At 42.6% G+C, this 17,575-nt stretch overlaps 1 protein-coding gene across 31 annotated transcripts in view; it reads left to right on the forward strand.

Annotated features, from left to right (window-relative positions):
* CELF2 (CUGBP Elav-like family member 2) overlaps positions 1–17,575 on the forward strand; it is a 392,945-nt gene that overhangs the window by 364,147 nt on the left and 11,223 nt on the right. For 12 of the 31 annotated variants that reach the window (XM_075599457.1, XM_075599436.1, XM_075599438.1 and 9 more), the window contains 3 exons: positions 8,248–8,364; positions 12,242–12,439; positions 14,570–14,737. In XM_075599457.1, coding sequence (XP_075455572.1) covers positions 8,248–8,364; positions 12,242–12,439; positions 14,570–14,737 — 483 coding nt within the window. The remainder of the gene's footprint in view (positions 1–8,247; positions 8,365–12,241; positions 12,440–14,569; positions 14,738–17,575) is intronic. The other 19 variants (XM_075599440.1, XM_075599449.1, XM_075599461.1 and 16 more) reach the window with 7 other exon arrangements.

Consider the following 17,575-nt stretch of genomic DNA (forward strand, 5'->3'; position numbering starts at 1 on the left):
GACACATCCATAATAATAACACATACATACTAATATATTCAATCCAAAGTGGGAATGTTCAAACGACATTTAGAACTTAGAACAAGGGTGATCATTTTGCTGAACCCCCCTTCTCTTCCTTCTCTGCTATTCTCCAATTAAATCTGTAAATTATTCAGTTTAATGAAAGTATCTACATCTGCAAAGCATTTTGGATCGTTGAAGCTCTGCATAATTGGTATAAAAAAATCATCATAACTATCCCTATTGTAAGTATCTGGCTTGTTTTCAGTCTTCCCCTTTCCAATGTAGATTTGATATTTAATTCAGGAGTTTTGGTACAGAGTCTAGCAAATGATTTTTGAGAAAAAGTCAAAACTGGCATGGCCTGAAATTCCGAGGACATATTCAGATTATGGGGGATATTCACCAAATTATCAACATGTGCTCTCCAGTTTGCACCTTTGGCAAAATATACAAAACTTTTTCTATGAGTTTTGTAAGACTCACGCCGTTCTCTTGGGTGCAAATGTTATCTCACCTCCTACCTGGAGGATTTAGTTGATGCCAAGAGAACGGAAACATGCACCATTTGCAAATGCACCTTTTTATACATCTCATTTGAATATTGCTCCAAGCAACGATTCCCCTAACTGCTCAAAAAAACACAGCAGGGGCAATAGTGCAGTAGCCCTGCCCCTTTTTTGCAGAGTCTAATGCACACACAATGGGGGACTTCTCTCACTGGCGCATTGTGTCTCTATACGCAACATATACACATTCAGCTGGCATCTTACACAGGCCTGTATTTAGGAATAGGCACCTTTTTTAAGGGGGTGGTGGTGAAAAAAAATCTAAGGGGCTGTTACAGAGGCCCCACTCTCTTTCCCACCACAATAAAACTGATTGCCGGGGGAGAGCGTGGAGCCTCTGTAAAGGTCTCTTACTTCCTCCTGCGGCGTAACCCTCCTCCTTCTGTAGCATTGTGGCGCCAATGAACGCTGCGATGTCACATGGCGACGCCAATGGATGCCGCAATGTCACATGGCGACGCGTTGCTGCGACAACGTGATGTCGAGTGGCCTCCCCTTGTCATGGAAAACGCGTCGCCACGTTACGCCGTGATGCTGCAAGAAGAGGAGGCCAGGGCGGCAAAAAGGTAAGTGCCCATGGGTGGCGAAATGCTAAGTTCTTAACACAAAGCTACTTATTCAGGGGGGCTTCCTCTTCTACTTCTGACATGAGAGGAAGGGGTCATACTGTATGACCGCTGTCAAAGACATTCCTGAAAATTAAATGTAATTAAAAAAAAAGTATTCTTATTACTTTGCTAAGCCAGAATGAACAGCACATTTAATGTAATACCTTATGTGTCGTAAGTTTTGGAAAATACTTATCTCCCTAACTTATGCTAGTCACATCTACCTCCTCATCCAAATTTATCTTGGGCATTGTAAAAATGCTGTTTCATTCTCTTCCAGCTCCGGTTATTAAATCATCCACCTCCCTCACTCCCCAAAAGCGAAAAAAATCCTAAAAGGAATGGATTAAAATTAGGAGGTGGGGCGATCACAAAATAATTAGACCCCATGGGATAAGAAGCACTTGGCGCTTCTAATGCCCCCGGGTTGTGATTATCTAATAACGATGATGCCTCTGTCATCACTTAATTATTCTACCTCTTTCTATGTGTATTCAGAGCATGCCATTGGTTTAAGCCTTAATGTAGCAGCAATCTTGATACAGCAAATTTGCACAGCTATTTCATTGTCTTTCTCAGCGTCTGTGAAAAAAACAACCTATTGAGCATATTACACATGGTGAAGCTGTTATTGTCCGGCTAAATAATACAGCATATAACGCATTCCTCTAATTAAAGATCCCCCTTCAAGAACGTTGCCTTTCAGTAACAGCAGTTGATCTTCAATGGGAAAACGGCAAGACCCATAGTCATCCTATGCAATCATCATTTGCGTGATTTATTCCAGCCTTGGTTTTGCTTTTCAATGTGCCTGTCTGTTGGCAACTTTAGCATGGTATAGCAAGGTTTATAAAAAGGCCAGGCTGGACTTCTTCCACACAAGTAATAGGGGGGAGGGGTAACTCATTAAAATGTGATGGTATCGCAGGGAGTTTTTGAGCATTAATGCTCAATCTGCATTATAGACTTGTATTGGTTAACCCCCTATAGAGCCACCGGTGGGACAATGTGCAGTTTATCTGAATCAGTGTGCAGAGCTAAGAACTCGCAGCCATTTCCTGGGAGTCTCGCGGATTTGGAGTTGGTCTCCCTTGGGGTAATTAATTAGGGTAAAATAGTGACCATTCAGCACTACCGCACCAAAACTCCCATTGACTTGAATGGGAGATTCAACTTAATGATTGACACCGCTGAGTCTTACGATCACTGATCTCAATGTCTTCAATGGAGTGCCACTTTTCCATTAAAATACCATTCATTCCACCCACACCAGTCCACACCCACATATGGAATGGTTCATTCAACCCTCACCAGTCCACACCCCCATATGGAATGGTTCATTCAACCCACAACAGTCCACACCACCATATGGAATGGTTCATTCCACCCACACCAGTCCACAAGACCATATGGAATGGTTCATTCCACCCACACCAGTCCACAAGACCATATGGAATGGTTCATTCCATACCACACCAGTCAGCGAATCCCAAGTTTAACTGGTTTGGTAGTTGACTGATATCTGAGTGTTTATACATTGATATTTTTATTTTGTGATGATCTCTTTTCAGTTAAAGAAAAAGTCCTCCGTGGAAAGAGAGAGAGGAATTGTCTCAGGAAGCAAATTATGTCATTTCTAAAATATAGGCCTTTTTTTGTCATAAAAACGTCATGGAAAAGTTTCTTTGGTTTTTTTTTTAGTTAAGAAGATTTTTCACATACAATGCTTATTGGATAGGACGAGATATCTTTACATTTCAGATCTCTATTGCTATTAACAGTCTACTGGTTGTGGATTAGTCTAACTGGTTTTATCGCAGTGTATTAATTAGCGCCTCTCTGAGCAGTAAAGTTAATATTGATGGGAAACACTCCTCTCAATTTCCGTTAAGGAGTTCCTGCCAGCCCAAACTCTGGCAGTGTTATTGAGGGAGTGGTTACTTTCGTTCTGTGCAAATCTGCGTGATCGGTAAATTCACAACCTAAAAGAGCAAGTAGCACAGGTTATCTTACAGTTTGTTGGTTTTAAACCGAGAGACTGTGAGGAGAGAAAATCTGCCTTAAATAAGAATGATATATATGCAAAAATAACTGCAACTACAAAAAACATTAGGATACAGCTTTCATTACAAAAGGGATCACTTAGACCATGGGAGCGCAAACTGGGGGGTGAGATTTTCAAGGGGGGGAGGGGCGATTGCAGAGTGAATCGCATGGGGCCTCTGAAACTTCCCGTACTTTGTCTTCGACGACGTGTCACCATGGCAACGCAGCGTCAAATGATGCTGCGGGGTCACGTGGCAATGTCACATCTCATGACTCCGCAGCTTCATTTGATGCCGAAGACCAGGTAAGAAGGGAGGGTGCGAGCAGGAGGAGAGAGCTGGCAGGGGGGCGCAGACTGGAAGGTTTGCGCACCCCTGACTTAGGCTGGGGCCATGGTACCGCAGACGCTGAGCGAACAGACTACCGTAAGGCAGTGTTCGCGTCCATGTGGTGGGCGGGAGCGTGCACGCGGAAGCGGGAGGGGGCGCGCGTTGCGCAAAAAATCAGTTCAAACTGATTTCTTGGCGCGACAGGCCTGTCACGTGAGCGGTTCGCCCAATGAGGGCAAACAAGCTCCGTGACGTCACTGGCACGCCCCTAGACACGCACACGGACAGCGCGCGTACCATGGCCAAAAAACGCACCCGCTTCAAGTGGGTGATGACCTGGACGTGCTCGCCTCCGCACGGGTGAAGGCACTATGGACCTGGCCGTATAACTGTAAGCTCCTTGGGGCAGAGACTCCTTTTCTTAGTGTCTATGTATGGAGGGCGTATTCCTATTATCTCACGTATGTTACTGCTTTATAGTTCTATGTACACAGGCGACATGATTTAAACAATGATATACATATTTATACATTCTATGTACACGGGCGGTGCTATATAAATAACGATATACATACACATGACTCGTGCGTCTTACGGAAGGAGGGAGGGAAAGCAGTCGGGTGGTCTCACTCGTTTTCCATTCACAAATATATATATTTTTAAGTATCTGGTTGTTATTTTTTTTATTTAAGAAGCCAGCGCAGAGGAAAGAATGCAGCGCCCACTCTACATTCGCAGCGATCGGGGTTAAGTTACAAGGCAATAGCAAAAACCCCAAATGGCCCTTTTTAAGTGCTTTTGTTTTTTTTCACCAAATTATTTGTGCGATGCACACATGATAAAAAAAAGAAACCGTGTGCAGTGAGTGGATTATCAATCCAGAGAGGACAGTGCTCCATAACATGCTCATCTGCTACTTGTTGTGTTGCACTTTCTTCTTCTTCTTTTACTTGAGTTATAAGATAATATTTCCATTCTAGTATCTGAAAGAGAAGCCCTTGGGCAATGCTTTTAACAGCACTCATTCCCATTAACCTATTTTGTTCCTAACGATACCTTCTCCGGTTCTTTCTTTCCAATTTCATCTCGTTCTTTCTTCATATCCCCGGTTTGTTCTATTTTTTTATTCTCTTGCTCTTGTTCTTTTCCCCTGCCTGTTCGAACACATCGTTTTTTGTTTTTTTCCCTCCCTTTTTTTTTCTTTTTTATTGCGTCGGTGTTAATATGTCAGGCATGTTCCAAAAGGCTGCAATTTCATCCTATTGATTCAGGAGATGTTTACTGCAATAATAGGTAAACACAGGTTACAGCTAATATTAGTCCTGTTTCTTAGGTTTGCGTCCTGGATCTCCAACACAAATGACTGTACTTTCTCAGTCCTATCCCAGATACAGTACGTTAGACAATAAAGACAGAGGCAGTACATGGCTGATTCTTGCCCGGATCACACTAAAAGGTTACATTGAGAATTAATTCTGGTGTGCTGTACCCACTTACTGACACACAGATTCCTACGAGAACCTGTTAGTCTATCCTGCTATATTTCAGGAACACCGTGTCTTCTAACTTTTTAATTAGCATACTTGTTTGATTTCCCGTCATACTTGCTATTTTAATCCTTATTTGAATCATTCATTTTTTTTTTATGGGACTTAGGGGAGAGTTAACCTTTTTGCTGCTGCAAGTCCTTGTTTGAAGAAGTCGCTTCGTGACGTTTAAGCCGACCGATACAGGCCCTCCTTCTACCTTGCCGTCTGCAGCACCACCATCCCAACCCCATTATACTTGTAACACCAAAGTCACGGCTCGCACTCTACTTTGCCAGTTGTAAAAAAACACACCAACATCCATGGCCAGACTCACCACATCGGCCTCCCTTCACGGCATATATAACCTCTTACGCCTTCACTCCATCTGGCAACAACCCAATGGATCATCTCACAGACACCACCATAGATCTGACATGGAAACGTTTCCTTCTCCCCCTTTTTTTATGACATTACAATTGTGTCTCCCCAAATCCCCTTAATTATTGCACCCCACGTGCTCTCCCTCTTCCCCTTGGCCAACCAGCCTGGGGATGAACCCACTGGCCAAAGGTCTCGACCCCTTCGCCTTACAGGTCAGTGGCTCCCTATTCCTTTACTGTTAAGATGACCTATAGATGTACCTTATTTCACAGGCCCTGGCACCAAGATTTGATCGCTATCAAATCGCTCACATGCCAGTAAATGCCGAACGTCTGGTGTCACGCGGTTGTCCCTGTGCTTGTTTCACCATTAAATGAACGTCATTATTATCAACCCTTTGAAGAACTGTGGAACCCTTTACCAATATATTGAGACTCTGTGGAACCTCTTAAAAAATGTATTGTGAAGTTGGGGTGCCCCAGCCACCTTACTCTATGTATGCAAAAGAAAATCTATTGCTGTTACAAAAGCTTCCAATTGTTTTTTTTTTAACCGGCCACTTGGCAAATTGCACAAGAGCACTGACCGCAATCCAAACGCAAGGGGAGGGGCTTTCTGCTGACGTCACAGAAATGACGTATGTGCAGGAGGCGGGCAGGCACTGTAAGAGTTAAACAACTACATCTGATATGGTGTCATTGTATCTTCTTTAAACCAAGTATCTTGCATGTGTCATAGAAAACAACGTGGTGATATTGCACGGCACTAGAAAAATCCGCTTTAATTCATAGGGAGTCATTCACCAAGCACTGATCGCTATTAGCAATGGTTAATAGCCATGATTAACGATCGCTCAGTGGAAGCGCGACTCCTGAAAACCGCTATGTTTAGATGTCATAACTCAAGAGAAAACATAGGAAAGACTCGTGCGCATGTTTCTGCATCTCCAATAACAGCTGCTAATGTGTGTTCCTGTTTGCTATTATTGATTTGCTGTGTTGGTCATTTGTTTTACATCCATGTATCACAGACTAGGAAGAGGACAGAAAATGATAAATAACATTGATTTCGCTGCCACATTACTGTATAATGATGTTCCACACCAAAAAAACATTTGAGGAACAAATATTTCATGACTTTTTTTTTTTTTTTTTTTTTATGACAACAGCGACATTAACAGAGACATTGGTTAAACGTCCGTGAATAAATCCTGAGATCCTCGGTGGCCGCACTTTATTGGGAACATGAGCTAGGCCAACTGTGTTTTTATTGAAATCCGCCACGAGGCCAAGCAATTTGCAGCAGACAAATTTCAATATGGTTATTTACGCTTTAGCAACAGTCTTGGGAGCTGCAGACGAAAATGCAATTTATACATTCTGCATTTATCCAAGAGGCGCTTGTCAGCGGGACAAGGAAAACAATAAATATCAGATGAAGGCATGCAGAGGCGAGGCAGTGTGGCATTGTCATTAGGGTTAGGGACGTTTCTGATTACAGTGACATGTGGAGGGTCTTAAATAGGTGGCACCATGACATCTGTGTCAGAATAGGCAGCCGGTCATGTGTATGTTTCATTTATTGTGTGGCTTACATTTTCCATAGAAAGCAGGTCACCTCTTCAAGTGAATAAATGGAAAGGCACTTTGTCACTTTGGGCCCTGAAAGGGTTAAATGAGAAGCTTTTGTTTGACAGCAAAGCTCTCTCGCCATCTGGAAATAATGATGCTGCAATGCATAGGGATATTAAGTATTGTTATGATTATCCAGCCCTGGCAAATCCCTTTTCTACAGCTTCCCAACATATAAACCTGTGTCCAGACGGCCATGTTGAACTGGTCCCCTTTACCATGCGCTAATGACAAAGCCGGTATAACATGCATCCGGGCACGCCAGAGGCCCTTATAATGTACCAGGTACGTCATAGGCACGTGCACATTTTCTAGAGGGTGATCAGGCTGGCAGCTCGGACGGCATTGAGGACCTGGTCGCAACATGCAATCACGCCGGAGCCGCCGGAACCCCGGCAATATGAAGGTCACTTAATAATCCCGGAGAAAAGTTCCACAACCCCATAGCAAAGAAAAATCAATGTATATCTAATGTACAAAAAGAGAACCAACCTCGGAGGCTGGTGGCTTCCTCTACCCTCTGATCCCAAGAAGATGGGATAGCACCATTTATTCATTTCTTTTACTACGCTTGAAGGGCAAGAAAATGATAAGAACTTGGAAGATTAAGCAAGCCTCGGGCTGTAGCTTCACATAGCAGGTGAACGGTACCTCTGGCCTCTTTTGGTCAGAAGGGAGCTGTATGATGATATTACATTTTTCTGCCGTGCAAGCAGTGTGCGCCCCTCTGCGTTTCCCGTTGCGGTTTGTTAAAATGCTTGCAGGTTCAGTACGCGTTGTACAGTGAATCCTGGGCAGGGTTGCAGATTCCTCTGGTAGTGTGTGGTTTAACCCTGCCAGAAATGTGGGGAATCCTTTGCTCTGCGGTGTAGGGTACAATCCGAATATTAAACGCAACTGCCACTCAATTACTTTGCCTCCCAATGATACGCACCAATCGATGCAGCCTTCTTCCTGCTTTATTTGTATTATTCATTTACACATCTGTGTCATGTTACAGTATATTTTGCAATGCATATAATGATGGGGTGTTATTCTAAGTGATGAATGTGCCCTGTGAACAGGCAACGTTTGTTAGATACGTGCATGTTTTCATGTATATTTTAATTACCAATAGAATTCAACCTTTCTTTGCTCGATATCTTTTGCAGTGACCGGATCAGCTAACAACTCGGCGATGAATTCCTTGACCTCTCTGGGCACTCTGCAGGGTCTGGCTGGGACTGTGGGACTGAACAATATTAATGCACTAGCAGGTACCGTAAACAGTGAGTATTTGGTGCTGTGGTGGGTGGCATTTTGCAGTTGATTTGTGACTAGCTATATCATAACTTGGAAGCATTAGGAGTAATATAATATAAGGGAAATGTCCCAGTCCATTTCTAGTTATGGTTGAAAGGGTCCAACATTACAGATCTAAGTAGCTGTAATGGGGGACACAGAGCTCTCTTAATCTCCCCTTCCTTATGTACAAGAAAGGGACTCTTCTTTTGTATAAAGGATTTAGAAGAGACTTGTTTACAAAATGATTTGCAAATACTTCCACTTATAGGTTCTTTAAAGCTGCAGAGAAAGCAACATCCTATATGTGTTTTTTTTTTTTTTTAAATAAATCAGTTCTGTACTAGGAGAAAATACTTGTTGCTTTTTTTTAAACAACTCTGAATTACATTTTTAATGTATTATAAAGTAACAAGCATTGTTTTTCTATAGCAACCATTCACAAAGTCACATCCCCTTCCTCTTCTAAAACAGGCTCTGGCACAGTCCTTTGTGAGCCCTGCCCTCTCTGTAGCAGTGCACCAATTGTATCTAGTGACTGCCTGATCACATGATCTTTCCATCTTTGGTCGTCTTCTGCTGCACTGACAGCCATTTAGTGAACCCCCCAAGCCGAATGTTTGCCGATCAATCACACGAGAATGGATCGATCGGCAACTTAGCTAATTACTTATCGTTGTGTGGATTGTATTGATGCACATATTAAAGGGACCAAAATGTTAAAGTTAAAAAAAAATGGCAGTTCACACTGCTGCTTTAAAAGCCATCAGTCACTTAGTGTTAACCTGTTAAGCATATTACTGCCATCATTTTAATTAAAGTCTACAGGGCCTTCTACCATTATTATTGATCAGTTGGCCACTGTTTCTGGCAGTACCCTATTTACATTACTTATCCATTTAGTCTGCATTTTTCCTGTGGTCCTTTTTCATTTTACCTGTGTGCGCTTTTTCTTGAGGGTGAACTAAGTCAATAGAAAATCAATGTCCAAAGTTGTTATTCCGTGGGTGAAAAATATGATAATTAAGCAGCTATAGTCAAACGTGAAGCAATTAGCATTTATAAGAGGGACATCTGCCCACAGTACCAAATGCAAGCTTCCCTTTTGCTTTTAGAACATTGTGTAATTGACTGCGCATGAGGTTATTTACAAGGTAACAAAGTATGTTAGAGATGTAGTCTCCAGACTTAAGTATGCAGTAGAAATGGGAAAGTATTTTGTTTCTAAGATTCAATCCTTTGCTATAACCCTAAGGTTACATGGCCAATGTTAACAATGTTCATTATGGGGGTTATTTATTTAACTGCAATAGTGCCGATCAGTGCACTAGCATACAAAAACTTCTGTTGAAGTCAATGGTAGTGCTGGTCAGAGAACTATCGCACAGAAACTGCCATTGAAGTCAATGGGGTTTCCGTGAGATGCTGCCCCTATCTGCACTATCACAGTTTAATGAATACCCCGTGTATCAGGGGTGGGAAACTCCAGTCCTCAAGGGCCACCAACAGGTCAGGTTTTCAGGATATCCTTGCTTCTGCACAGGGGGCTCAATCAGTGGAAGACTGAGCCACTGATTGAGCCCCCTGTGCTGAAGCAGGGCTATCCTGAAAACCTGACCTGTTGGTGGCCCTTGAGGATTGGAGTTGGCAACCCCTGCCGTATATGATTACAAGCATCTGTTATTTTGCATCTAAAACGGGATTGTTAAGAATGTATAGCGGAAATTCTAGCTCTGTATGCAAAAGCTGTGCTTATTAAGATGGGGTTCCTTGCACTATGCTTTTAACAAAACAGATCATTTTGCCAATCCCTTCCCTTTGTCCTGCTTACTATTTTAGTGAGAATACATTTTAACCTGGGCTTCTTAAAAGCCAACATAGAGTGAAGTAATGGATGGTCACTGCTCCCTCCAGCCAAGCCTGGTATAAAGAATTAAAATCAGCTTTATTAAGACAAAATGCTGGACATCACAGACAGGAACACTCTGACGCGTTTCATCCCGACATGGGACTTTATCAAATTGCTGTGAGATCCCTTCCCTTTTGGACCGTACATTGGCTGTAGGTTTTACAATTTGGCTATACGTGGCATTGTAGCATAAGGACTCGTTGGGGTTCACTCCCCATTTTTTCCATTCTTAAAAGTCAAGTCAGTCATCTTTCGAATACGATAATAGCGTAACTGGCCTGGTGACTCCTTTGTAATGCGTGACAAACAAATTGAAATGCACTACTGATTATTGTAGGAAGTCTCTGTGTTTTTAAAAACAAGATGCTTCGGGAAGGAGATACAAACTCACATATATTATTGGAAAGATAAACTGATATGTAAACATATATATATATATATATATATATATATATATATATATATATATATATATATAATCAGTTTTTGTACCCTTGGTGCAGTGCATATTAGAACAACACTTGCACTGTAAATTCCAGACACAAATTGAAACAACAGTAACATTCTAATTCTGTACCTGAGACACAGGCTAATAATAAGTTAGGATGCTAAAGCTGGCACTGGATTCTGCGTCAGGTTCTGCTATTTCACAGGTTAGAACCTTCAATGTATTGATTCAATGCAAAACAGTTTCCTCTTTGACTGGCTGAAGTATCCCTGGCCATATTTCTGTAGATTCAGTTCCAGTCACATGTAAAAAAAAAAACCCAGTGTATTACACACTTATTACCCATGTTTGCAACATTTGCCAATAGTATAATGAACCTCAGGAAAAGCATTAGCATGTTGGTGCAGAAAAGGTTGCACACTGTATGGGTCATGCAGCAGCAGCTGGAATTCAGTGCATGATATTTTCAATTGGAGGGTCAGGTTTTAAAAAATAATACAAGAAAATAATTTCAGAAAGCATGAAAAAGATTGTTTACGCATCAAAAACAACAAACTTTATATGATGACATAATGAACAAACCAATGTAACTTGACCTCAGATTGCAATTCAGTTGCATGCAGATGTATTGGGGGAATCAAAATATCACAGTGCCAATGTTACATTCCCAACTGTATATTAAATCACACGTTAAACCCTCTTGGTGAGCTACACATTTGTACTTCATTAATGTAATTATTTCATGCATTTTTCTATTATGTACAGTATACATACTGCTTAGATCAGGGCTGCTCCACTACAGTCCCCAAGAGCCCCCCGACAGATCAGGTTTTCAGGATATCTTTGCTTCAGCACAGGTCACTCAATCAGGGGCGCAGTCGGATATCCCTGCTTCAGCACAGGTGGCTCAATCAGTGGCTCAGTCTATGACTTGAGCCAGTGATTGAGCCACCTGCGCTGAAGCAGGGATATCCTGAACACCTGACCTGTTGGAGGGTCTTGAGGACGGGAGTGGAGCAGCCCTGGCTAAAAGGACGCATTATGTAAGAAGTAAGATTGTGAACTTGATACAAAATTGGGTTTCACGTGGAAGAATTCAGTTGAAAGATGGACATACAGTGCATAGCAGAGTAGATAGTAGGGGAAACAATAGAAATAGGCTAGTTATACTAGAAGGGATGATCATTTCAGTCATTTGTTGTGCCCCTTGAAGTATTCTTCTTATGTTCAGTCATTTGCTCTGATTATATATTGCATGATATGTTTTGTCCGATCTATGAAAAGGATAAATGTGCCATACAGAAATGTGCATGCAACGAAACAGTGGTGTACAACATTGTTCTAAAGTGATAAACCATTGTGGTGTTGTTGCAGTCTCTAGCTGTTGAAGTGATCTTTTGCATGCAGTGCAGTCATTGTTGGTGTAACGAAAAACTGGTCCATTCTTTTACAAAGCACTAATGAACAAGTGCAATTTCTTTTCTCCATTGTTGGGTTGTTTGTAAAGTTGCTCAAATGCTCTCAGGTATGGGGGCCCTGAATGGAGGACTTGGTGCCACAGGCTTGTCGAATGGTACAGCTGGTACAATGGATGCCCTCACCCAGGCCTACTCAGGGATTCAGCAGTATGCCGCCGCAGCACTGCCAACGCTGTACAGTCAGAGTTTGCTCCAACAGCAAAGTGCTGCCGGCAGCCAGAAAGAAGGTAAGAGTTTAAAGGGGTTTGAGTAATGCAGTGTACAGTAGGCAGATATTTGCTAGATAAGTTCCCAGATAATTGCTCTTTCCCCTGATTACACATAATACAGATTTTCAGACGACAGTTGGACTGATAGTTAAAGTCCCTCTAATGTCACCCACCTCACCGATCTAACCGCCTGCTAAGTCCCCAGTCACCATCACCATGCCACTGACAACACCTACTATCGCCATGCCACTGCCAGATACATCACCATGCCATTGACAAGACCTCATATCACTATGCCACTGACAACACCTACTATCGCCATGCCACTGTCATATACATCACTATGCCACTGACAAGACCTGCCATCACCATGCCACTGACAAGACCTACCATCACCATGCCACTGACAAGACCTGCCAACACCATGCCACTGTCAAGGTCCAGAGACCTGACCACAAGCTCTGCCCCCAAACCAAGCAAGCTCTCAATGCACCTAACCAATAACCTTACCATAATGCTCCCACCCCTGCCCACCACAAAGACATTAACAATGACTTTATGCCCATCGCCTGACATTTTCCAAATGTAACCCCACCATTGTTTTACTAACTAATGCACAGCGCCCTGGATACGGGCACTATATAAATGTTGTTATAAATAAATAAATATTTACTAAGCAGTGGTAAAAGTACAATTACTGCAACCCAACATTTATTATTGCATGTGGGAGGAAGCTTTTGTCAAAACCAAGTTCCAAGAGCCACCAGGAAATGCCTTGTTTCGGGGTCAGCATTCTGAATACATTGGCTATTTTGAATACTCCAATGTATCAATCTGTCAAAACCTGAAGTAATTCAGAAGCTACTATATGACATGTTTCTTTAAATAACCACATGTGGGACAACTGATAACTGTAACCTAAGAGGTCACAGGAAGCTGCCCAGTGGCTATATTGGAACAGGACAAACCCCTCTGTTTCAATCATTTCACTAGAACTGGGGGTTCCAATGTAGTCCTATACTGGGGAAAACCCCGGGGGTCATTACAAACCCCAAATTGGGAGTTCAATTTTGGAGAATTGTTTTAAAATAAGAAGCAAAGTAATCAGGCACTATTTGATTAATACATTCCTAAATAGGGGGGGGGGGAAAGATAGGTTTTAGCCTTTTAATAACCGTGAAAGATTTCACTATTTCTTCCTATCATACAGAATGTATTTAACATAGAATATTACATAGATATGGTATACAGGTAAAAACAAAAAAAAACTGGTGAATATATATATATAGTACGTTACCATCCAGCAGGACAGCACAACAGCAAAGAGAGACAGAACTCAGAGGTAAGTCAGCAAAATAATGTATTGAAACAGACACACACAAAAAAATATATTTTTTTTTTTTTATTACAAAGTTTATTACTAAGGTCAATGGTCTGGCTCTCCAAGGAACCTTTTCAAGGCTCCTCGAAGAGCCAAAATATCCTTAGTAATAAACTTTTAGTATTTTTGCATAAGTCCTGGTGTGCCTGCTATTACTTTCTATTATACCCCCCAAAAAACTGCAGTTAGGGCACTGGGCAGTACACCATTGTCAGTGGAGTGCCACTATAATCTATATGAATCTATTTATAAACTATAATCATAAGTCTATTATTTGTCTCTACCAACTGTGACCTCTGTTCTCTACAGACAGAAATCTTTAAAATGTGGGGGTCATGTATTCATAGTCTGTATTGCTACTGTTTAGAGCAGTGCTTTCCAATTGTTTTTTTAGTTAAGGAACCCTAAGTGAAATTCTGAGGAAGCCCCAACCCTCTCTAATAGCGAGTCTGAGATCAGATGCATTGTAAGGAACCCCAACCCTCTCTAATAGCACGTCTGAGATCAGAAGCATTGTAAGGAACCCCAACCCTCTCTAATAGGACGTCTGAGATAAGGTCTATTGTAAATTCTTCTGTATTTGATATAATTTTCAAATCACCAGAACATTTTAGGGAACTCTTTAGGTATGCACAGGGAACCCAAGGGTTCTTAGGTTGAAAAACATTGGTTTAGAGGTTTATGTAATATAGAAAATGAAGAAACATGTAAAGTATAAATCTGTCTTAAGGATTTGTGAACAGAAAGTCCAACTATAGTGAAGTCAGGCCTCCTTTTTTCTTCCTCTCAAGGCCCCGAGGGTGCAAATCTCTTTATTTACCACCTCCCCCAAGAGTTTGGAGACCAGGACATCCTGCAGATGTTCATGCCTTTTGGAAATGTTATCTCTGCTAAAGTCTTCATTGACAAACAGACCAATCTGAGCAAGTGCTTTGGTAAGTAAATGTGCTAGGAACGAAGGACACGGGAATAGAAATGGTTCAATGTTAATGATAAAACATTTTTGAGGATCTTCCTAACAGAGGAGTTTAATAGCCTCCCAACGGAGATGGAAGAAGCTGAGACAATAAAGGAATTTAAAAATGCTTGGGATAGACGTAAGGGTAAATCCTAAATATCAAAGGAAAACAAGGATCAAATAGGATTTGAGGTTGTTCTTATCTGCCATAAAATTCTGTTTCTGTCAGTATCAAGCTGGTTCAATTTGTTCCAACACCAAGAGCAAACATTTGAATTTGCCCCAGTCTGCACTAGTGACATGTATAAAGCTTTTTAATAATGTTTATTACATTTGGCACACAAGACGTCCCCAGTTATCCGCCCACATTTGGTGCATTCTTGTTTTAACATTTTGCAATCTCTCCCCATTGCTCCTACAACCATTCCCGAAAACGCTCACAAGCGCCAATGGAGCAAAAATTGAAGCAAAGCTCCTTAATAAAGGGGTGCACAAACGGTTCTGTTTGCTCCTCCCTGCCTGCTCTCCTCCCCTGCTCGCGCCCCCCTCCTTACCTGCTCTCTGGCATGGGCGCCGTCATATGACGTCACCATGTCATGTGAATGTTGTCATGGCGACGTGTCGCCGGAGAGCAGGTGAGAGGAGGCTACAGAGGCCTCGCGCGCTCCCCTGGCATTTAATTGAAATGTTGTGGGGAAGAGCACAGGGCCTCTGTAAGACATGTTAAGTAGGTCAAGAAAAGAGGGGTGCGCAAACTTGTAGGTATGCCCCCCTGGGGGTGAGCAAGATATTTTAAAGGGGGCATTACATTATAGCAGCTTCATTACCTTAGCGGACAGCCGCTAAGGCAATGAAGGGGTTAAGGCACAATAGCAGGTGTATTGTGGGCAATTGACCCCAATAAACATTGCAATATGTACTAAACACCAATACACAAACCTACCCACCCCCTCTGCCCCCACATAAAACCAGATTTTATATTTTTATACACATGAATGATACCAGAGGCTGGCGGGGGTCCCTGGGTTGTCCCCACGAGTGTCCGTGGACCTCCGAGTGGTCCCTGCAGGTGTCTGGGTGTCCTCGGGTGGTCCCCATGAGTGTCCGTGGGCCTCCAGGTGGTCTCCACGGGTGTCCGGGGGTCCTCAGGTGGTCTCTGTGGGTGTCCGGGGGTCCTTGGGTGGTGTCCGTGGTCCCCGGATGGTCCCCGTAGGTGTCTGGGGGCCCTCGGGGGATGAATGAAGTTGCCTGTAAATGCATTTTTATTGCATGGGATTGATGCCGGTGGTCTCCGGTTCTGATATTAATGGATATCAGCTCCGGAGACTCCCCGCATCAATCCGATGCAGGAAAAATGCATTTACAGGCAACTTCATTCATCCCCAGAGGGCCCCCAGACACCTACGGGGACCACAGTCCCGTCTCGCCGTTTATCGGCAGCTTCTCCCCACCCTCCTGACAACTTTTTCTGGCGAGATAATTTTGAGAGGAAATCTCAATTCTAGAGCCGCGATTAGCCTCGATAAACTAATTGGGGCTACTAGAATACCACGAGTTTGAAAAGCTGGCGATAAGTGGCGGTAAGTGGCTTATCGCCACGCGTTTGGCATTTTTTTTTTTTCGCCAAAAACATTTGCCGAAAAGCTCTTTTATCGCCGATTTATCGGGGATTACTGAATAGCAGTAGGCTTTTATGTCGATAAGTGGCTTATCGCTGCTTAGGGCACAGGCCCCACAATCTGTGTTCTCCACTTCAGTGTATGTACCAAGCTAAATACAGTGCAATGTTGCACCAGGTGTATCAAAGAAGAGAAATCATACGACATTCAATTGGGTATTATTTTTTATTCTGTAAATCTGGGGCAGTTTTGTTACCCTTGCGTGGGAAGGCGGCGTCACAGTATATTCAATAGGGGCCCTTGTCTTTATCACACTCAGGCAATCCTTCTCCTCCGAAACGACACTGGTTTCTCCTTTTAACATGATACTGTTTAAAACGAACAATGTGCAGACACAATAGTTCACAAAGGAAAATGAATACAGCCTGTCAAGTAGATCTGGGGAGTAAATGAAACTAATTACTCTCCGTGCAAGGAACTGCTGTTTCTCTACTATCTCTGTGTCATTTCAAAAATACCTAATCGCCCTGTTTTGTGCTCAATGCTGACAACGCCACTTACTTGGTACCTTTTCCCCTATCTTTTCTGCTCTCCTCCTGATCACATGCTTCATTGTAAAATCCCTCTGCTGCTTCCTGTCGTGGGATGTTAACAACCATGTATTGAAGTACCCACTGAAGGCATTTTTTTCATGGATGCTTTACTTAACTCAGGGGTTCTCAACTCCAGTCCTCAAGACCCCCCCAACAGGTCAGGTTTTAAGGATATCCTAGGTTCAACTGAAGAAGGGATTGATTGAGCCACCTGTGCTGAAGCAGGGATTGATTGGTTGAGCCACCTGTTCTGATGCAGGGATTGGTTGAGCCACGTGTTCTGAAGCAGGGACTGATTGAGCCACCTGGGCTGAGCCAGGGATATTCTGGGCTGGAGTTGAGAACACCTGGGTTAACCCTTTCTGTACTAGAGGCGCTTATAACACCATTCCGCAAGATCCTCTGGCAGTAAAATGATTCATGACGTAAAGCTTTAGTAGAGATGTTGCTTGTGCTCTCTTTTTACACATTGCGTCACCCAAGAAAGCAAAACAAAAACGTCATTAACCAATATTTACCATTTTGCGTTGTGTTAATGCAGCTACATTGAAAAGCTTAGCCTGCACAGTCTCTGGCGACACAATTCATTTTCCTATTGTGCAA

Source organism: Ascaphus truei, chromosome 5 (assembly GCF_040206685.1).
Source record: "Ascaphus truei isolate aAscTru1 chromosome 5, aAscTru1.hap1, whole genome shotgun sequence".
Classification (NCBI taxonomy): Eukaryota; Metazoa; Chordata; class Amphibia; order Anura; family Ascaphidae; genus Ascaphus; species Ascaphus truei.